General features: G+C 42.7%; 4 protein-coding genes across 4 annotated transcripts; 1 reads left to right on the top strand and 3 right to left on the bottom strand.

Moving 5' to 3' along the window:
* Positions 1 to 497: 497 nt before the first annotated feature.
* On the bottom strand, positions 498 to 3,588 carry LOC311493754 (tubulin alpha-1C chain). Its single transcript, XM_084552533.1, has 4 exons — positions 3,450 to 3,588; positions 1,898 to 2,120; positions 1,669 to 1,817; positions 498 to 1,567 (listed from the first exon to the last, which is right to left on the bottom strand). Exons 1-4 carry the CDS (start codon positions 3,450 to 3,452, stop codon positions 593 to 595), a joined length of 1,350 nt encoding a protein of 449 aa, XP_084408659.1. The 5' UTR covers positions 3,453 to 3,588; the 3' UTR covers positions 498 to 592.
* Positions 3,589 to 7,865: 4,277 nt separating this feature from the next.
* LOC311494316 (tubulin alpha-1C chain) lies at positions 7,866 to 10,337 on the bottom strand. The gene is made up of 4 exons (XM_084553303.1): positions 10,229 to 10,337; positions 9,229 to 9,451; positions 8,991 to 9,139; positions 7,866 to 8,903 (listed from the first exon to the last, which is right to left on the bottom strand). The coding sequence occupies exons 1-4, from the start codon at positions 10,229 to 10,231 to the stop codon at positions 7,929 to 7,931; spliced, it is 1,350 nt and encodes a 449-aa protein (XP_084409429.1). The 5' UTR covers positions 10,232 to 10,337; the 3' UTR covers positions 7,866 to 7,928.
* Positions 10,338 to 12,389: 2,052 nt separating this feature from the next.
* LOC311494679 (tubulin alpha-1A chain) lies at positions 12,390 to 15,316 on the bottom strand. Its single transcript, XM_084553856.1, has 4 exons — positions 15,215 to 15,316; positions 14,085 to 14,307; positions 13,847 to 13,995; positions 12,390 to 13,746 (listed from the first exon to the last, which is right to left on the bottom strand). Exons 1-4 carry the CDS (start codon positions 15,215 to 15,217, stop codon positions 12,766 to 12,768), a joined length of 1,356 nt encoding a protein of 451 aa, XP_084409982.1. The 5' UTR covers positions 15,218 to 15,316; the 3' UTR covers positions 12,390 to 12,765.
* A 4,215-nt stretch (positions 15,317 to 19,531) lies between these two features.
* Positions 19,532 to 22,325, top strand: LOC311494544 (tubulin alpha-1B chain-like). Its single transcript, XM_084553636.1, has 3 exons — positions 19,532 to 20,267; positions 20,357 to 20,505; positions 20,605 to 22,325. The coding sequence occupies exons 1-3, from the start codon at positions 20,015 to 20,017 to the stop codon at positions 21,583 to 21,585; spliced, it is 1,383 nt and encodes a 460-aa protein (XP_084409762.1). The 5' UTR covers positions 19,532 to 20,014; the 3' UTR covers positions 21,586 to 22,325.
* Positions 22,326 to 22,396: the final 71 nt, after the last annotated feature.

The raw sequence follows: 22,396 nt of genomic DNA on the forward strand, positions 1-22,396 counted from the left end.
CGCCCTCTTTCCCTTCCTTGGGCCACAGTGAATACCACAACCCACCCACCACAACTCACCAGAGTTAAGGTCTTGGTTCTTTTCAGGCAGGAAGTTCTTCAGAAAGTACATCTAATGTTGATAAGTGTGAGGTCTGAAAACCATAAACTTAAGCAATATGATGTTGCAGTTAGACCACATGTTACCTGGAACATTATAAAATTATGAGTGGTTTGTTTCCTCAACTTGGCGTGCAAATCAAACATGTGTTAAACATTACTGCCCCCATGTGACTAAAACGAGTAGAGCTCCTACTCTATAGCCAAACTACATCAGAACTTCCAAGTGAGACCCAAAGTGTTACACCACTTGCCAGAGATTATGTTACACATTCAACACTGGTTTAAAGTATAAGAAATCAGTTTTATAGTTGCATTAAGAGTGACAATTGTAGAAACTGAATAATCTGCACTGCAAAATGACATCTGTCCTTAATAAGAGAGCAACTCAAGTGAAGCCAATGATCAATCTTTATTAAGACAAGATAATCCGTACAGTGGAATAATATACTTATTGTTCAAATTGCACAGACGAATAAGGGAAAGAGGTTTCTTTAGTACTCTTCTCCCTCATCTTCCTCTTCCAGACTATCAGCTCCAACCTCCTCATAATCCTTCTCCAGAGCTGCCATGTCCTCTCTGGCCTCAGAGAACTCTCCCTCCTCCATACCTTCACCCACATACCAGTGAACAAAGGCACGCTTAGCGTACATCAGATCAAACTTGTGGTCAAGCCGAGCCCAGGCCTCTGCAACAGCAGTGGTGTTGCTCAGCATGCACACAGCCCTCTGGACCTTGGCCAGGTCTCCACCAGGAACTACGGTGGGTGGCTGGTAGTTGATGCCAACTTTGAAACCAGTGGGACACCAGTCCACAAACTGGATTGAGCGTTTGGTTTTGATGGCGGCAATGGCAGCATTGACATCTTTGGGCACCACATCACCACGGTACAAAAGGCAGCAAGCCATGTACTTGCCGTGGCGAGGGTCACATTTCACCATCTGATTGGCTGGCTCAAAGCAGGCGTTTGTGATCTCAGACACAGTGAGCTGCTCATGGTAAGCCTTCTCAGCAGAGATGACAGGGGCATAGGTGGCCAGAGGGAAGTGGATACGGGGATATGGCACCAAGTTGGTCTGGAACTCTGTCAGATCAACATTGAGGGCACCATCAAAACGAAGGGAAGCAGTGATGGAGGACACAATCTGACTGATCAACCTGTTCAGGTTGGTGTAAGAAGGACGCTCAATATCGAGGTTCCTACGGCAAATATCGTAGATGGCCTCGTTATCTACCATGAAGGCACAGTCAGAGTGCTCTAGGGTGGTGTGGGTGGTCAGGATGGAGTTGTAGGGCTCCACCACAGCAGTGGACACCTGGGGAGCTGGGTAGATGGAGAACTCCAGCTTGGACTTCTTGCCGTAGTCAACGGACAGACGCTCCATCAGCAGGGAGGTGAAACCAGAGCCGGTGCCACCACCGAAGCTGTGGAAGACCAGGAAGCCCTGAAGGCCAGTGCACTGGTCAGCCTGAAGACAGAGAGGGAGAGACAGTGTTCAAATATCAGATACAGTTTTGTAGTTATTCTGGAACACAAATTTGTAATAAAATGAGTCAATAAGTTACCCACCAGTTTGCGGATCCGTTCAAGAACCAGGTCAATGATCTCTTTACCAATGGTGTAGTGTCCACGGGCGTAGTTGTTGGCAGCATCCTCCTTACCAGTGATCAGCTGCTCAGGGTGGAACAGCTGGCGGTAGGTCCCACTACGTACTTCATCTAAGACACAAAAGCATCATTGAATTTTAGACATATTTTCATTTATATTTTACCTATGAGCCAGAAGTGTTGATCCTTACCAATGACAGTAGGCTCCAGGTCTACAAAAACAGCTCTGGGGACGTGTTTTCCAGCTCCAGTCTCACTGAAGAAGGTGTTGAAGGAATCGTCTCCTCCTCCAATGGTTTTGCCACTGGGCATCTGTCCGTCCGGCTGGATCCCATGTTCCAGGCAATACAGCTCCCAGCAGGCATTTCCAATCTGGACACCAGCCTGACCAACGTGCACTGAAATACACTCACGCTGTGGAAAGAAAAAGAAAAATTGATGTTATTGACTCTACATAAAGGTGGACAAAACCATAGGATTTCCAAGTAGTTATGTAGCCCAGTACCATTTGCTCCATCTATCTCAATTTTGGCAGGGCCTGACTGAACCTCACTCACAGCTCATTCAAAAATGTTTAAAGAGGTAGCGTGTGATGCCGCCAAGCAAGAAAGTTAGCAACATGTCAGAGTACCTATTCTCACTCAAAGTGGGTCTCTAAGTTTAACATAAATCTAAACCTTAAATTAATCTGAACAGGGAAGTTATACAAAAAAAAATACCCTCCATATAGTTGTCATGAATGGAGAACTTGGGTATACAGACCAAAACCATTTTTGTACCAGGCTGTAAACATGTTCATGTAAAGCTGGACATTATAACACGGAGGTGTCACAGAGAGTGACTTGCTTTTAGAGTCAGCCTCAAGTGGACATTCAGGGAGCTGCAGTTTCACACTTCCTTATTGGCTTCATTTTTCAGCCCTGGAGACTGCCGCCTGATCAACGTACATTTATTTTGTTACAGTCTCTTAAATGAATCATGTGAAAAAATAAGACTTGATTGTCTGAAAGCCTCCTTCTGTATTTAACCAATCACTCCCTGCAGGCAACCCATCACATGCTGAGGACCGTGTTTGAGCTAATCCAAGATCTAATAGGGGAAAAAAGGCTCCTTTGTCAAGAACAAGAACATCTATAGTCACTTGATATGTTCAGGCACATAACCGTCTGATCTGAAACCTCTATAGAGTCATTTATATCACATAGAAGCTTATTATTCAGGCATATAATGTACTTTAAAAGAACAAACATTTTCACATCAAACTGCAGCAACGGGACAAAGAAAAAAAAGTATACAAAAGCAGCTGGCCTGCACAACCTGGGACATTAAAGATACAAAGACTCGTAAAGCTTTGAGTGAATCCATTTTGTTTGAAAAGCTTGTGGCTGCAGTTTCACAAAAGCCTTTCCCCTTCAAAGAGGCGCTAAAACAGAGGAATGCAGAGGAACTTTGACCTTCTATAACTCGGTCAATGTGCACAGGCTAAGCCGGAAACTGACAGGCGACAGGGCTGAACTTGAATTTCTGGTTGTGCCCTGTTTAGATACATCAGAAATGACAAAAATAGTTTAAACTTCTGTTTTTACTTATTGTAGAAGTTAAAAAGTCAACACTCCAAATTGCTTAAGTTGGTTTCAATTACAGGCTGCCACGTGATGAAACACTTTTTCACTTCAACATTTTAGGTAAACTCAACACAAGATCAAATATATATATATATACATAATACTTTTCAAAACTCACCATGTTTTATAGAGATTTAAAAATAAAGACCTGTGATTCCGAAGAGGAAAAGATTATCTCCCACAATAAGACCTTTATGAGTCTTGTGCAAGATATAACAGATGACGGGTCGCATCTGGACGGGGCGTTTTATACTCACTGACCTACCGGAAGTGTGCTTCTGAATCCGATTGGTTGGATGTCACACGAGCCGCGTTTTTATTGGTTAAAGTCAAATCGTCATTTTCTTCTCTAACACACCACGAGCTCTTCAGGAAGGCATGCATTTCCTTGCTAAATACTTTTTAAAGCGATTTACTTTTTTTTCCCGTTTTTTTTTCTTTTTTTTTTAAATCACCTGAAAGTTCAGAAGTTCTGAAGACTAGCCTACATGTCTCTCGTGTATTTTATTAAAACCGGATCTATTTTCACTGAATAAACCGGTGGAAGTAGTATTCAAAAATACAGCGAGTAATAGTAGTAATACTACATTACAGGTCAAAGATCGCTTTCACAAGTCTACCATGGTTAAAGTACACAATATAAACGTACAGTATTCAGACTTTATTAATAATTGTTTTTTTAAGAGGGCTCTCAGTCTCATTTCAATGACTTCACACGCTCACACGGCACACGTGATATTTCTCACACTGAGAAGTGATAAAACTCGCTGCACATTAGTAACATAGAGTGTATAAAATAGATTAGTAATCTATGAACGGATGAGGCGAAGGCAGACTGCTCCGCTTGAATCAGCGACCTATCAGCCAATCAGGAAATAGTATTTCTCGTTGCCAGGTGAAATAGCAGCGCCGTAATCACGCCTTCCACAAATGCGCACGAATGCTGCGATTGCGTGCACAGGTCAAAGAAGAGCTGCGTATTAAAGTCGAGGAACTATGCAGGATATTTGCTTTATGGATAATTTTTTAATTTAATTAAACAGCTTTGGACGGTTATGGTTAGATTTCTTATCATGTAATTTATTGAACAACTGGATAAACAATGGACCACACATAATTGGAAAAAAGGCTTCTTTTTTTTTTTAGAAAAAACATTTAAATAACAGGAATGAACACTCGGTAACAGGAATGTTCAGTAGGACAAATCGATTTATGTATCCATGGGATTTATTTATTTATTGGATTTCTACTAGTGATTTTATTGATCTTGATGAGCACTGGTTTTGTGATTGACTATGTGCCCATGCATTTATTTTTTCCGACTTGTTTGTTTATTGACTGATTGACTGCGTATGGAATGCATGTGGAAAAGCTGCAAATTAATTGCCCTGTTGGGATAAATAAAGTTTTCTGAATATGAATGTGTGAGTAAGTGAGTGAGTGAGTTTTTGTGTGAAAACCAACCATTCTGGCCATTTCTAAGAGGCCCTCTCTAATTTGGCCCAGACTTTGGTTTCAATTGCCATTCGGGGGTGGGATGAGACACAAATGTCCTCAGAGAGGTACCAAAGCATGTCTTCCCGTAGCCTGGGTGCCAGCCGAATTTAGTCCCGCCCACAACATTTGAGGTCTGGAAGTTCGGTCTGGCATTGCTCCGTTGATTCTCAGGGCGGGCTTTATACGATGATGGACAGATGATCAACAGTAACGTAATCACGTCAACAAAGATGGCTGCCGCTGGAGAACTGAGATGTGTAGATTCTGCCATCGAGTCTGTTCTAGAAGATATCGACAGCGCATTGATTTTAAAAGAGGAACAGATAAATGCGATCAAGGCATTTGTTAATCGGAAAGATGTTTTTGCCGTCCTTCCTACGGGATTTGGCAAAAGTTTAATTTATCTGGCTCCGATGGTCGCTAAGAAGATGGGACACAATTAACATACGTCACACACTCCGTTGCTCTGATTGGTTATAGGTCTATCCAATTGCGTGCAGAGGCATTTTTTTTCCTGGTTCGGTTGAAACACGCCCCATAATCACAGCCCAATGGAGCAGTATCAGACTCACATTCTGACTAGAATTGAGTAGGCTATGGCTACGTCAGGCTAGTCTTCCTGTGCTGGCCAGAAAAAACTGTTGACCCCGAGTTTGTGCATGCGGTGAACTTCAACATGTGTTTCACATGATGATGCCAGTGTAGAGGTCATCCTCCTACTTCACCACACACCATTTGCCAAAGACTTCAGGACTTTGCCACTTAACTTGTGTGGTTGTGGAAGTCTTCTGTTGATGATGGAACATACTTTGGATTGAAGCACCGACAGGTCAGATTTTGCTTGGTTGTGCACAAGCAGCTGACATCCCTGTATGTCAGTTCTCCTTGGGCTATGGTCACTGCCTGATGCATCCTCACAGTGGATGAAACTGGTGGCAGATCATTGGGCATCTCCTGAACTGCTTTCTCGACTGCTTCCTCACAGACAAAAAACAACTTGATTGTTGATTCTGTATTTTGCAACACAGCAAACAGCTCTGTGGCATCAGGAATAGAGAGGCGAAGTCCCGCCCCCCTACTTCCAGGTTATGGGACCTATCTTTCGAAAAAATATGAACGGCAGTCTATGGAGAGATAATAATTATTTTTTGGTCCCGATCGAATTGTGGCATGAATTTCACATATGATGTGTGTGAATTTAAAAGATAATTTTTCACGTCGAGAGATAAATTATTTTACGTAAATAAGCTGAACAACATTAGGTTTTGTATGAGATCGCTTAGTGAACTACATCTCTCTAGAGATCCCTAGAGAACTATGGCTGTCTCCTTGTTGAGCTTTACCGTCTTCTTCCAGGACGAAGGCAGAAGCATCAAACGAGGTGAAAATCATTATAAATCGGGTCATGTCGAGAGCTGTAGTTACACCAAGGGAGTTTTGGTCGGTTCTGTACGCGCCAGCATGCGGGACTTGTAGTTCGTTTAATTACGTATTTTCCATAGCGTTTTACTTAACTATCTTGCGACAAACTGTGACATTCTTGACATATAAAATCATTTTTTATTCTGAAAAACAACATATGTATAATCCAAGGCACAAGTCGATCGGGACCAGAAAATAATTTATCTTTCGCCATAGACTGCCGTTCATATTTTTTCGAAAGATAGGTCCCATAACCCGGAAGTAGAGGGGGCGGGACTTCGGCTCTCTATATCTGTCCATTTACTGACCAGACTGTCAGCCCTCCTCTTTGGTGCTCCTCCCTCACCATCTGGGGCACCCTTCCCATGGCTCACCTCAAAGAAGTTCCATGTCCCAACAGTGAATCCTCATCTAAACAGCTCAGTACAAAACTCCCTCGCTGTCTATACTGAGTACATGGACCATCACTGTAAAAATGTAAACCTCTGGATGTGCACTCTGCAAATAATCAAGCACTGGTGATAAGTACTGCCAGATTGCTGGCGGGCCCTTTTGTCTTGAGGGGGACACTGTACAGAAGGACATCGGATGGGAGGATGTGTGCACGTAAAGCACACCCGTGTGCGGTGTTGTCTGCTGATGTGATACTCCAGACTGGACTGCCTGTATTTCTGTGTTATTCTTGCAGAGGTAATTTTCAGAGAAGTCAACATGAACTAAACATCTGCTTTCAAGCCTTTTCTCAGTGCCCTGTAGTGGATAAACTGATTGTTTACCCACTAAGTGTTGTAAGTGTGTCTCCTAAACCTATGCAGCAGCAGGTTCAGCTGTTCCAGCAGTTCTTCCTGTGCAGCCTGGAACTCTTTTTTTGATAGGGATTTTAGATGTTTTAGATGTTATATTTCAACAAATTAATTTCAAATGTGAAACATAAAAATCATGTGAATAGTATAATATCAAATAATATTCACACTAATAAATCAATTAAACCAGGCACTCTACTCAGTACTGTTACTTTTTGAGTAACAGGACTGAGTTTTTAGCGTAGAATAAGCTAATACATGGAATTAAGCCGCATGGCATCATCGCCAAGTGCTAACCACACTTAGCACTTTCTAGTGATTTACCAAGTCTCCATTTTCAAAATAAACAAATATCTAAGAAATAATTAAGGTAACAGGACAGTATGTTGAGATTGCCCTTCTCAGTCTAAGTTAAAATATCATCGAATATACAGAAAAGCAAATGAGAGAGCTAACTTTTGGTCTTCCCGAGGCCTTCAGAAGATACAACTGATGTAACTTCCTGTTGAGCATGTGACTTATGAAATGTTCCAAATTTGTCAGATGGGGTAATGGGTTGGGTAACAGGACTGAGTGAAACCCCAAGGACACGACTAAAATGTGTATTTTAACATATTGTGGATTTCTTATGGAAAAAAAAAATATATATATAGTTTATTTATCGTCTTTACGGTCAAACACTACTCCAAGTGCCTAAAATGAACAGTGCTCCTTCTCTGTAGTAAGAGTGAGAGTTTGAAATCCACCTTTGCAAGTGAAGCATTAGCATCTGTCCTGCATTAAGAGAAAAAAAAAAAAAAAGAAAAAACTGTGACAATTCAATTTTATTTATTTATTTTTTTAAAAAGGCACAGTACAATAAGACATGGACTTCCTTAGTACTCTTCTCCCTCATCTTCCTCTTCCACACTATCAGCTCCAACCTCCTCATAATCCTTCTCCAGAGCTGCCATGTCCTCTCTGGCTTCAGAGAACTCTCCCTCCTCCATACCTTCACCCACATACCAGTGAACAAAGGCACGCTTAGCGTACATCAGATCAAACTTGTGGTCAAGCCGAGCCCAGGCCTCTGCAATAGCAGTGGTGTTGCTCAGCATGCACACAGCCCTCTGGACCTTAGCCAGGTCTCCACCAGGAACTACGGTGGGTGGCTGGTAGTTGATGCCAACCTTGAAACCAGTGGGACACCAGTCCACAAACTGGATTGAGCGTTTGGTTTTGATGGCGGCAATGGCAGCATTGACGTCTTTGGGAACCACATCACCACGGTACAAAAGGCAGCAAGCCATGTATTTGCCGTGGCGAGGGTCACATTTCACCATCTGATTGGCTGGCTCAAAGCAGGCATTTGTGATCTCAGACACTGAGAGCTGCTCATGGTAAGCCTTCTCAGCAGAGATGACAGGGGCATAGGTGGCCAGAGGGAAGTGGATACGGGGATATGGCACCAAGTTGGTCTGGAACTCTGTCAGATCAACATTGAGGGCACCATCAAAACGAAGGGAAGCAGTGATGGAGGACACAATCTGACTGATCAACCTGTTCAGGTTGGTGTAAGAAGGACGCTCAATATCGAGGTTCCTACGGCAAATATCGTAGATGGCCTCGTTATCTACCATGAAGGCACAGTCAGAGTGCTCTAGGGTGGTGTGGGTGGTCAGGATGGAGTTGTAGGGCTCCACCACAGCGGTGGACACCTGGGGAGCTGGGTAGATGGAGAACTCCAGCTTGGACTTCTTGCCGTAGTCAACGGACAGACGCTCCATCAGCAGGGAGGTGAAACCAGAGCCGGTGCCACCACCGAAGCTGTGGAAGACCAGGAAGCCCTGAAGGCCAGTGCACTGGTCAGCCTGAAGACAGAGAGGGAGAGACAGCAATATTTTTTACCATTATTCTGGAACAAAATCTGGAATAGAGTGTATCAATAAGTTACCCACCAGTTTGCGGATCCTGTCCAGAACCAGGTCAATAATCTCTTTACCGATGGTGTAGTGTCCACGGGCGTAGTTGTTGGCAGCATCCTCCTTACCAGTGATCAGCTGCTCAGGGTGGAACAGCTGGCGGTAGGTCCCACTACGTACTTCATCTAAGACACAAAAGCATAATTGAATTATTTGGAGTTTAGACATATTTTCATTTATATTTTACCTATGAGCCAGAAGTGTTGATCCTTACCAATGACAGTGGGCTCCAGGTCTACAAAAACAGCTCTGGGGACGTGTTTTCCAGCTCCAGTCTCACTGAAGAAGGTGTTGAAGGAATCGTCTCCTCCTCCAATGGTTTTGCCACTGGGCATCTGTCCGTCCGGCTGGATCCCATGTTCCAGGCAATACAGCTCCCAGCAGGCATTTCCAATCTGGACACCAGCCTGACCAACGTGCACTGAAATACACTCACGCTGTGGAAAGAACAACGGACAATTATTCATCTAGGTGGGTTGATTTTGGGTCAGATTTTTTTTACTAGCTCTTTAAAAAGCGTAGTTGGCAGAAAAGTCTGCTTCTATATTTAACCAATCAGTCCCTGAAAGCTACAGATCACATGCCGAGGAGTGCACTTGAGCTAATCCAAGATCCAATAAAGAAAAAGGCTCCTTTGTCAAGGAGAATGATTTCTCCTGTCACCTGACATGTTCAAAAATGTTAGCATCTAAAATACTTAGAAATATCAGAAGTTGATTGTTCAGGTATAAAATTTACTTTGAAGAGAAAAAAAAATAAATCATGACTATAACAAGCTTTTTCCCATCAAAGTTCAACAATGAAGCAAACCAAACACAGCTGCAGTTAGTTAGAGCCTTTTATAAAAGCAGCAGGAAGATTAAACATACAAAGGCTCATAAAGCTTTGAGTAAATCTGTTTTGTTAGAAAAGGTTGTGGCTGCAGTTTTATAAAAGCCTGGTCTCTTCAAAGAGGCGCTTAAACAGAGGAATGCTTCAGGCTGGAATCACACTGACCTTCCCTAACTGGGTCAGTGTGTACAGGCTAAGCCAGAAACGACAGAACTGAATTTGTGGAGGTTCAAAACGGTAGTTAAAAATATTATTGGTTACTTTAACTGTACTGTTGAGGTTCAAATGTCGAAATAACTTTGCTAATTATTTAAGATGGTTACAATTACGGTGTTGCACTCTGTTCAATCAGCAAATGATAAAAAAAAAAAATTCACACTCACCATGTTTCCTGGAGTTCAGAAGATTAATAGTCTGAATTTGAAAAAGAGGATGATACAACGTTAGCTCCCACAGACAGACCTTTATGAGTCCTGAGCAAGAGGTAACTGTTCCGCCCCAGCGGGGCGGGGTCTTTTATACTTACTGACCCGCTAGTGACGTACTGCCGAATCCCATTGGTTGGACGTCACATGACCCCCTTTCTTATTGGTTAAATTAAACCTTTGTCTTCCTGCTTGGGGCTCCACGAGCTCTTCACAATGAGTCTTCAGGAAAAAACAAAAACGAGGCAATCTTAACAGCGCTCGGCTTTCAACAGGAAATGGAGTCGCTTAAAAGTATCCATGGCCTGTTGAAAGTGTTAATGATAGTGATGAATTCTCATGAAGCCTTGAAGCTATCCACTGGTTAAAAAAAAGGTTGATTTCTCGAGGCTTCATCATTGGGCTTCATGTGCATACAAACCCCCCTGCTGGTTAAAAACGTTATTGTCATTTCAACCTTTTGTGACGGCCTCATGGCTGTCTTGCAAGTTGCAACAGTGTCAGAATGGGAATAATCATAGACAATAGAAATAAAAACACCTTAATTTACTTGTGCGCGTTTCATTCACTCAATCATCTAATCTGTTTTTTTACTCGTGTGGGTAACAGAGGTCTATATGGCTTCATCTCCCTGTTCAGAAATCCAAAGGGTGATATCACAATGGGTTTGTCCATGCGCACTCAAAAGGGGGCACTCATAAGGGGGCTCTTGTGAGTGCCCCCTTGTGAGTGCGCATGGACGTACAAGGGGGCACTTGGATTACTCTATTTACTGGGCCAACCCTTAGACGAACAACTACGCAAAGCAGGCAACTGCCCGGGGACAACACAACAGTGACTCAGTGTCATTTATGTCTACAGAATTTGACTAAATGCAGATTTTTTTGGAAATTTGAACATCAGCATCTGATCCACTATCTTTCATCCTATGGCCCCAGTCTTGTTTTTTTACTCGCATTAAAGTAGTTGTAGGACCTAGTTTATACTGAGCTTATTTTTTTAAATACTTCTAACTGCTTCTATATTCTTGTTTTTCATGACATAAACCCACAGAAAACCTGTTGCTGAATAGTATTAATCAATCGTACAATTACGGCAGGGCTGCTGCCAATATTATTTTTGTTCTAAGTCATAAATCTGTTCTACTTTTCTATTTGATATTTTGCTTACACAGTATGACAAGAAATTTGGGACTAAGCTAATGGAGCTTTTGATTGATTGATGGAGTCTGTTAGGGAGGAATTTGTGGAGACGCCGATGAAGAAGAAGAAGCACCAGAGTCTTGTATGTCTTATGCGGAAGGAGTTTATTTAGGCTCGATCGAGGACTAGGCTCGATCGAGGAGAACCGAAGCTTCGTCATCACAACGTAAGTGCATAACAGAGTCAAAAGACAATACTGTAGCTAGTTGGCTTGTTAATGGATTACTGAACAGACCTACAAACCCAGGGCCCCTGCATGGGCCAGAAATCACTATGGGGGACAGAGATAACCACAAGATGTAAAACAACATATTAGAGACAATTATTCATTCATTCATCTTCTGTACCCGCTTATTCCTGTTAAGGGTCGCGGGGGTCTGCTGGAGCCTATCCCAGATGTCATCGGGCGAGATATGACTTTCACAAGGTCCAGCCCTTCTAAAGAGAGGTAAAACTACAAAGAGGTAAAACTACCAATTAAAAATAGATGTTAAATAACAAATTACAATGACTAAAAAGTCAAATATAGTGAATAAAAACAGGCAAATTATGAGAATCAGTGTTAAACAATAAGAGATGATAAGTTTAGTCTTTTAACACTAAATAAACATAACTTATGTTGAGAATTAACACATTTTTATTTATTCTATAAATAAGAATAGGGCTCATTAAATGCCTGGCCTTGTTTTGTTACTCAGAACCACCACCAGAGGTCCCTATACATTTAAAAAGTATTATAATCATTTCAATGTAGTAGTCAATAAACACAAACATAATGTCATTATTAAGTAGTCACTGTTTAATTTATATGAAAAAAAAACCATAAAAAAAAAACAATGTGGTGTATATAAGTTTATTTTGCTGAGTGACTCAAATCACTATAAATTCATTATTTTTGTGCTGCCAAAAAGACAACAAAAATGTATATAATTAACACAGACAAAATTTATGATTCAGGAAATTTATTTAGAACAGAGCCAAACATTTTAACATTTCTTAGAACATGATAGACAAACATTTATATTTGGAATGCATCTGAGAAAATTTGAAGCAATTCTTTCCTGTTTAACTAGTGGTTTTTGTCCCCTTTAACACTCCATAAACTTGATCCTAATAACTTGGTGATCCCTTTCTGGTTGTTCATACCACAGGAACTGAACACTAATTGATATTAGCAGGAGTTATAGTCTCCGAACAGCCAAACTGCTAATTAATGGACAAACATTTCTTTTTGGAATGTATTTCAAAATATTTGGACCTGATTATTTCCTGTTTAGTGACTTCATGTCCCTCTTAATACTCCTCTCCTTCCTCCTCTCCCTCGCCCTCAATGGAATCAACTCCAACCTCCTCATAATCCTTCTCCAGAGCTGCCATGTCCTCTCTGGCTTCAGAGAACTCTCCCTCCTCCATACCTTCACCTACATACCAGTGAACAAAGGCACGCTTAGCGTACATCAGATCAAACTTGTGGTCAAGCCGAGCCCAGGCCTCTGCAATAGCAGTGGTGTTGCTCAGCATGCAAACAGCCCTCTGGACCTTGGCCAGGTCTCCACCAGGAACTACGGTGGGTGGCTGGTAGTTGATGCCAACCTTGAAACCAGTGGGACACCAGTCCACAAACTGGATGGTACGTTTGGTTTTGATGGTGGCAATGGCAGCATTGACATCTTTGGGTACCACATCACCACGGTACAAAAGGCAGCAAGCCATGTATTTGCCGTGGCGAGGGTCACATTTCACCATCTGATTGGCTGGCTCAAAGCAGGCGTTTGTGATCTCAGACACTGAGAGCTGCTCATGGTAAGCCTTCTCAGCAGAGATGACAGGGGCATAGGTGGCCAGAGGGAAGTGGATACGGGGATATGGCACCAAGTTGGTCTGGAACTCTGTCAGATCAACATTGAGGGCACCATCAAAACGAAGGGAAGCAGTGATGGAGGACACAATCTGACCAATGAGCCTGTTCAGGTTGGTGTAAGTAGGACGCTCAATATCGAGGTTCCTACGGCAGATATCGTAGATGGCCTCGTTATCTACCATGAAGGCACAGTCAGAGTGCTCTAGGGTGGTGTGGGTGGTCAGGATGGAGTTGTAGGGCTCCACCACAGCAGTGGACACCTGGGGAGCTGGGTAGATGGAAAACTCCAGCTTGGACTTCTTGCCGTAGTCAACAGACAGGCGCTCCATCAGCAGGGAGGTGAAACCAGAGCCGGTGCCACCACCGAAGCTGTGGAAGACCAGGAAGCCCTGAAGGCCAGTGCACTGGTCAGCCTGAAGACAGAGAGGGAGAGACAGTGTTCAAATATGAGATAAGGTTCTGTAGTTATTCTGGAACACAAATGTGTAATAAGTGAATCAATAAGTTACCCACCAGTTTGCGGATCCTGTCCAGAACCAGGTCAATAATCTCTTTACCAATGGTGTAGTGTCCACGGGCGTAGTTGTTGGCAGCATCCTCCTTACCAGTGATCAGCTGCTCAGGGTGGAACAGCTGGCGGTAGGTCCCAGTACGTACTTCATCTAAGACACAAAAAAATCAATGAATTAGTTGAATTTTAGACATATTTTCATTTATTTTTTTACCTATGAGCCAGAAATGTTGACCTTACCAATGACAGTAGGCTCCAGGTCTACAAAAACAGCTCTGGGGACATGTTTTCCAGCTCCAGTCTCACTGAAGAAGGTGTTGAAGGAATCGTCTCCTCCTCCAATGGTCTTGTCACTGGGCATCTGTCCGTCCGGCTGGATCCCATGTTCCAGACAGTACAGCTCCCAACAGGCATTTCCAATCTGGACACCAGCCTGACCAACGTGGATGGAGATGCACTCACGCTGTGGAATAAACAAAGACACAGAGGTCATTTAGCTGTACACATTCATCTTTGATCTGGGGACAAGGTGAAAACTAACTAAAATGTGTTTAAATATGAAAATAATATTAATATTAATATTAATTATAATATATTTTTACGCTTCAAGCAATAATCAATTGCAGCCTGGCAGTTGACCAAACTTTTTTGGGGGACCTGAGCTGTGTCGGAACTGCGTTACTATGCAACAAGCCCGTCACTCAGGCAACCAATTAACCCTTTAAACTCGTGCGAGAACTTGCGCTTTTGACCAGAGGGCCGTTAACTGAGAAAAGTTAAAGTCATCATAGAATATGTAATTCAACTAAAAGAACCCGGCTCCCTGTGTCTGCCAGGGAGCGGCTCAAGTATCCATTACCAGCATGCATTTTTAATGTGTGGCGACATGCTGACAGCGCACTACATCCAATGCCCCTATTGATAGGGGTTCTCTAGGCGTGGGACACTTGACGCTACTGCGGCTTTTGCGCATCCTCCCTGAACTATCGCTGCAGTCCACTGCTGTCACTGGTTATGATGACTTGTGCTTAGTCATGCCGAGGGAGAGAATAAAATATCGCAGAGTCGGCGGCTGGACTGCAGCCCACATTATTCATTACTCAGACCGAACTGAAGACCTCTTTTGTTCAGTCTGGCCGCCACGTCCATCCAAACCGAGCCAGGACACCTCCCTACACCCAGACTCTGATTATAACCTCCCCATCCACGTTAAACAGATACATTTTATAGCTTTTATAGCGTTTTATGATACACAGTTCACACTTTTATTTTAGGTTAACCTGTCTGTCCCCACTGTCCCTTATTATCTCAAGTCAAAAAAGGTGAAAAGTAAATATTTCCATTTTATAAACCTTTTTAAAAGTTCTTACCATTTTGTTATGATGAAGTCGCGCTAGAGGGTTGCAGAAGCTCCTCGAGAAGGAGTCTTACAATTCGACTGTTATGGGGTCGATGTAAGAGATAATGGCGAACATTAAGATGGACAGCGGTATATATACAAGCGAAAATCCGGCGCCGATGGCTGCTGCGCTGCTATTGGTCAATCCCCTGTCAATCTCTGATTTAGAACCCGTTCGTGGCTTTCTATTGGACCAGGGGTTATCGCGCTACGGAGAACGCCTCCTAGACCCCACCCGATATCCTCCCGGTATTGTGCTGCAAGCATGGCGCCTCTGATTGTGAGGAAAATGCTGCGTAATTTTCATCATGTCGGTACCACACAGGGTCAGTCTGACATAAACACACACTTTTTAAATATACTTCTATTCAGCCAGCAATAACAGAATAACAGATCGCATAGCTTTTAATAGAACAGAATAGAATAGAATAGAATAGAATAGAATGGGACAAAACAGGATCACTATTACAATAAAGCAGAACAATACAGTGATTATTTCTTTGTTATATATGAAGGGTGTGAGTGATTCTGCAGTCACTCACACCCAGTCAAAAACAATCAAAAACCAGCTCATCAAGTCAACCAAATGTTGGCCTTGAATTGTTGGACTGAATTTCAAACCTTTATAGGCCTACAGATCTTCTGTTTATTCAACCTAAAGCTCATATAAAGAAATGTGCATCTGCAGTAAAAGCAAAAAGTAGTTCCATGTAGACTGTGTAGCAAAAAATAAATAAATTACTCCATCACAATTATTTCTTTGATGGCTATGATAATTATTCTACTGTTTGTCTACATATTATTTAAAATGACTGTTTACATTATTACAGCTGATTTTATTTCCAGTGTTTCCAGTGGATTGTTCTCTAGTTAAAAGAGATCAAACTATCCTGTCATACATGGGGGACATGTAGGCCACTGACAGCCCAACCCCCAGCCCCACTCCCAAGATTTAACGGTTGCTAGGAAATGAATAAAGGAGTTGCCTGGCTGCAGCCTGGTATCCACATAGACCGCCTTTATCTGGTGGTCATGTGACCCAGCTTAAATGGCAGCATTAACGGACTGCGGTGCAGCTGCCTCTGTGGGGGAATCTGAGCCACCTCTTTTCCCAAAATCCCTCGCTTTCATCATCCCGTGTCTCTGAGGAAATACACTTGTTCTCCCCTCCATGTGTCCTGCTGTTATAAACTGATAACAAAACCTGCCATGATGATGGGGATGATGGTGATGGGGATGCGGGGTCGTTGATGCTATTACAGGATGCATGGCTACATCTCAGCCCTCTGGAGACAGTAATGTAACAGGACATGTAAGAGAGTCCGATGCTGTCTTTTCTAAAACATTTGGCTTTCAGTGAGAAAGACCATAAATTGCTCTTTATAGTATTAGTAACAGGCAGTCCAGCACCTTGGTTGCTAACAACAAATAAAGCTCTATGACAACAGCTGTCTCAGAGACAGAAATAATACCTCTTTGTACGTGGTGCTGCTTAAAATAGACCATTTAGACACCGATTCAAGAGAAGCTGGTGTTTATAGTCTCTCCAGTCACTTTTGTTAGTGTATACTATTGTACTATTGTATACCGGACATTATCAAATCAGTAGCTTCTATACTGTGTTTCTCTCCCATTAGATGCCATGCAGTTTAAGTTACATGTGAATTATCAGTCAGTAAACCAGCTGATTGGATTTATTTGAGTCATTTTTAATCTTTTGAAAGAGCATAGTTTCATATTGTGTCAGTGAACCAATCAGCAGCTATTTTTGCCCTGCTACATAATGTGTTATTTCCTTTTCCTGTTCACATACTTTCACATTTTCCTTTCTTGCCTCTTCATTTTCTTTTTGTGCTCATTTCTCCATTCACACGTTACACAATACTTGATGTGCATTTGGCAGATTTAGACTTATTACTAGGTTGTAACAGAAGCTTTATTACATTGGTAAAATACTGACTTGACATCACTCATGCGGCTCAGATTCTGGGTCATTATCTAACAATTTATTATTCTGTTATATTTAATTTATTTTTCACAGTATTGGCATATTTGTTTACCAGAATAAATACACCACCGCGTTCTTCTTTTTATCCAATTTTTATCTGATGGACTGCACCTGCACTGTTTAAAATACAAACTCTGCTGTGACAGATGGAAAATATGCTCTGTCACTTTGTCAGGTATCATGTTCTCTCTTTGCAGTGTATTCAGTTTCTCGCCATGATGGACCACTCCCTTCCCTCTAGCATTCCCATCCTCCCTCTCTCCTCTTCTAGAGCAGCTGCTCAGACCCTCCCTGTCTCACAGCTGCTGCTGATGAAAAGGAGGAGGAGGGAGTGGAGAATGTTCTATGGAGATGTCCTGGCAAGGAGCCAAGGCTGCTTCCTGTACTTCTCTTTCATCTTCTGTGGTTAAAGTCGAATGCAGCAGTTACTGAAAGCTGGCTGTCAATCATACATCCTCACTGTTCTAAATGATTTGGATGCCCACATTAAGGTGGTTTCCTTTAGTTTCTTCTGCATTAAGGTTTTTTTCCAGCCTTATGGTAGACTTAAACCATTTATTATGTCGAAGAAGAACAAAGAACAAAGCCTCTTTTCATATGGATCTCATTCCTTATAGGATTCAAGCTTAAAGAGTGTAATGCTCCCGACTGTAAAGACGTTCAATGCCAGCCAAGTTCCTTGGAACAAACATTATGTCACACAAACTGCAGCCCTGGCAATTTCAGTTCCTCAAACAGGCCAGAACCAAGATGATCCCAACCCTTAGCTCACTGCTGTTGAACAGCAAAGGCTCCCTGAGAGACAGGCAGACATGCTACCACGTGATCGGCCCACTGAATGACATCACTGCAGAGAATCTAGGACAAAGAGGGAGGAGAGCTGGAGAGCTGGCATGCCGGGCGGATACCAGGGGCAGGCCACTGCAACATGGGCTCCCAGCTGGTATCACCTCAAGTGAGATGGAAGCATCTCGAGGAGTAGAAACATGCAGCCATTTCCCATCACTCATGTATATAAAAACACAAACAGATTTTAAGGTAGAATTCAGATTTGAATAAGTGTGTGGCTATCTTGTATTTATAGCTTGCCACTCATTAATAATAAATGCTCAGCTCTCTGCATGCATAATAAACAAGCTTTGTTTGAACTAGCCCTTTATTCTCTATCTGGAATTTGTGAAAATGATTCCAAATAAAAATAAACATTGCAATGCATCTCACAGCTAAAATGAATCAGTGTCATGAATATGTCATAGTGTGTTCTTAATTCCACCAAAATAAAATCCCAAACCATTCACTGGTCTACACAGCATTCATCTCATTGTGCTGTATTTTATTAGCAGACTTCCCCAGTGATATTATTTACTATATTTAGATGTGAAATACAGAACATACCAGTCTCAGCATCATTACCAAATGTTGGTATAGTAAAGTGTTTTTTTCCACAGTGCACAGGAGCAAATCCCCTGCCCTGCCTGTATAAATCTGGTAGCACCGCCCTCCCATTCAGCAGTTGTTGCATCGACCCCGTTGGGTACAACACGCGACGCAAACACACCGTTTTTAAAAAGCCTTTTTCTTCACATTTTCCTCCTTCTCCTCTTCCTCTTTGAACCTCAAACGAAAACATGGTAAGTCTCCTTTCCCTCATTTGTCTCGCTGAGGCTGTTTTGTCAGGTAGAAATTCAGATTGATCAGCAGCCGGTGTCTCGACTCTTACACGACGTCCTACCGGGTTTCCATCTCTAGATCACCCCTGTTTAATTGATTATGCGCACTACTTAGCTATACAGCAATTCAAGACTTCGTTTAGTTTTGTTGATGGATGAAAGTGAGCGGCATGTTTGTGTGCAGTTGATGCACAGATTGATTTGCAGCAGTGGACCGACGTGATTGTCATTGTGTGCAGAGAACAATGCGCTGATTGGCGGCACGTAAGAAGGCAGTGAGGACATTAAACCAGTTGTTATGTCAACAAAACAACACAAATCATGGTTATATACATATATATGTATATTTCATTTATTTGTATTTATTTATTTTTGTCCAATTTAATGTGCCACTACGATAAAATCAGGCACCTTACAAATGCCCTACCCAGCTCTAAGGCAGGGAGGGGCAGGCTCGGTGGTGATGAATGGAGACATAATACAGCAGGAAAAATAAATATTTTCCGTCTCATCTTTTATCAAAGGACATAAATGCTTTGATGCAAGAGGATGCTTCTGTTTTAACCATGGGATTTTACAATCATAATGAACACGGGATCTCCCAATTGACACAGCCTGTGTGATTATTTAATTAGGATCAAATTAGGATTTGATATGCATAAAATGACATAAATGCGATTGGGCAGATGACATTCAGATAATTATTTGCTTCTAAGCATCTGCTGTGATCGTGCACCCCCAAGGCACAAGACAGAGCAAGTGGAATATTCCAGAATGACACGGTGCGCGCGCCTGTGCACAAGCAAATGAATTTGCATGTGTGCTTGTGCTTGCAAAAGAGGGGAGAGAGTGGGATAAAAAGACAGGAGGACAAAAAAGACTGGAGGAAAGACGAGAGCAGCGTCCTGCCTCTGCGGGGGCTGCTGTCAGGCATTTCTGTCCCCCTGCGGATTGTGGTGCAGGGAGGTGGCTCCTGCTGCACTGCCTCTTTAGCTCAGATAGGGGGAGTAAGGAGAATGTTCCCAGTTTTAATGTGCATTCATGTTTAATGTATTGTGATAGGGACAGAATGTGAAACTAAATGAACACATAAATGACCTCTGTGTCTTTGTTTTTTCCACAGCGTGAGTGTATCTCCATCCACGTTGGTCAGGCTGGTGTCCAGATTGGAAATGCCTGCTGGGAGCTGTACTGTCTCGAACATGGGATCCAGCCGGACGGACAGATGCCCAGTGACAAGACTCTGGGAGGAGGAGACGATTCCTTCAACACCTTCTTCAGTGAGACTGGAGCTGGAAAACACGTCCCCAGAGCTGTTTTTGTAGACCTGGAGCCCACTGTCATTGGTAAGGGTCAACACTTCTGGCTCATAGGTAAAATATAAAGGAAAATATGTCTAAACTCCAACTAATTCATTGATACTTTTGTCTCTTAGATGAAGTACGTACTGGGACCTACCGCCAGCTGTTCCACCCTGAGCAGCTGATCACTGGTAAGGAGGATGCTGCCAATAACTACGCCCGTGGACACTACACCATCGGTAAAGAGATCATTGACCTGGTTCTGGACAGGATCCGCAAACTGGTGGGTAACTTGTTGATTCACTTATTACAAATTTTGCTCCAGAATAACTACAGAACTGTATCTGATACTTGAACACTGTCTCTCCCTCTCTGTCTTCAGGCTGACCAGTGCACTGGCCTTCAGGGCTTCCTGGTCTTCCACAGCTTCGGTGGTGGCACCGGCTCTGGTTTCACCTCCCTGCTGATGGAGCGTTTGTCCGTTGACTACGGCAAGAAGTCCAAGCTGGAGTTCTCCATCTACCCAGCTCCCCAGGTGTCCACCGCTGTGGTGGAGCCCTACAACTCCATCCTGACCACCCACACCACCCTAGAGCACTCTGACTGTGCCTTCATGGTAGATAACGAGGCCATCTACGATATCTGCCGTAGGAACCTCGATATTGAGCGTCCTACTTACACCAACCTGAACAGGTTGATCAGTCAGATTGTGTCCTCCATCACTGCTTCCCTTCGTTTTGATGGTGCCCTCAATGTTGATCTGACAGAGTTCCAGACCAACTTGGTGCCATATCCCCGTATCCACTTCCCTCTGGCCACCTATGCCCCTGTCATCTCTGCTGAGAAGGCTTACCATGAGCAGCTCTCAGTGGCTGAGATCACAAACGCCTGCTTTGAGCCAGCCAATCAGATGGTGAAATGTGACCCTCGCCACGGCAAGTACATGGCTTGCTGTCTGCTGTTCCGTGGTGATGTGGTGCCAAAAGACGTCAATGCTGCCATTGCCACCATCAAAACCAAACGTACCATCCAGTTTGTGGACTGGTGTCCCACTGGTTTCAAGGTTGGCATCAACTACCAGCCACCCACCGTAGTTCCTGGTGGAGACCTGGCCAAGGTCCAGAGGGCTGTGTGCATGCTGAGCAACACCACTGCTATTGCAGAGGCTTGGGCTCGGCTTGACCACAAGTTTGATCTGATGTACGCTAAGCGTGCCTTTGTTCACTGGTATGTGGGTGAAGGTATGGAGGAGGGAGAGTTCTCTGAAGCCAGAGAGGACATGGCAGCTCTGGAGAAGGATTATGAGGAGGTTGGAGTTGATTCCATTGAGGGCGAGGGAGAGGAGGAAGGAGAGGAGTATTAAGAGGGACATACAGGCATTGGTTAAACAGGAAATAATTGATTGTAGTGTGTTCTTGAATGCATTCCAAACAGAAATGTTTGTCAATTAAATGATCAGTTTGGCTGTTCAGATAAAATCTCCTGAAAATGTCAAGTTTGGCTATGTTCTAAATAAAATCTCTGTAATGTGAAGTTGTTGTTGTTGTTGTCTTATTCATTCAGCCTAAATATACACTGACTATTAACTAGTCATCATCCATTGATCTGTAAACTCAACATTAAGCATTAAAATGTGCAGGTTTTGCAGCATATGTGTAGAGGAAATTAATAACATTTGCTTATTATTTAGGCTATATTACGTATTACACTTTGTAATTAAACTCTGATTAAAGTTAGTATTTGCATTTAAAGTGATTTACTTTTCAGCTCAGCATGGCTCAGTGGTATATATAAAACATTTGTCAGTGTTTTGAGTGTTTTTAGATTAAAGAACTATGATAAGCCTGTGATTAATACAGCATTTACCATGCACTGTGGGAAGAGTTTGTTTTCTTTCTTACCAAGCATGGTGGTCATATCTTTGAAAATCCTTTCCGAAGCGCAGCCTCCCATCATCATTATTTGTACCGTGCATAGATGAAAGCAAAACACCTCTCAATAACCATTGAGCAACGTTTATTGAGAAAACAGTCAAATTCAGTTTTGTCCAAATTCATGTCTAACAAACTGGTTTCAAGTCGGTACAAAAAAATCAGAGCATGTCTAAAGTATAATTTTGATTTAATCCTAAACAACACACATTTGTGAAGTTTGTCATTCAAAAATATGTTTAA

This window comes from Chelon labrosus, assembly GCF_963514085.1.
Source record: "Chelon labrosus genome assembly, chromosome: 10".
In the NCBI taxonomy this organism is placed as follows: domain Eukaryota; kingdom Metazoa; phylum Chordata; class Actinopteri; order Mugiliformes; family Mugilidae; genus Chelon; species Chelon labrosus.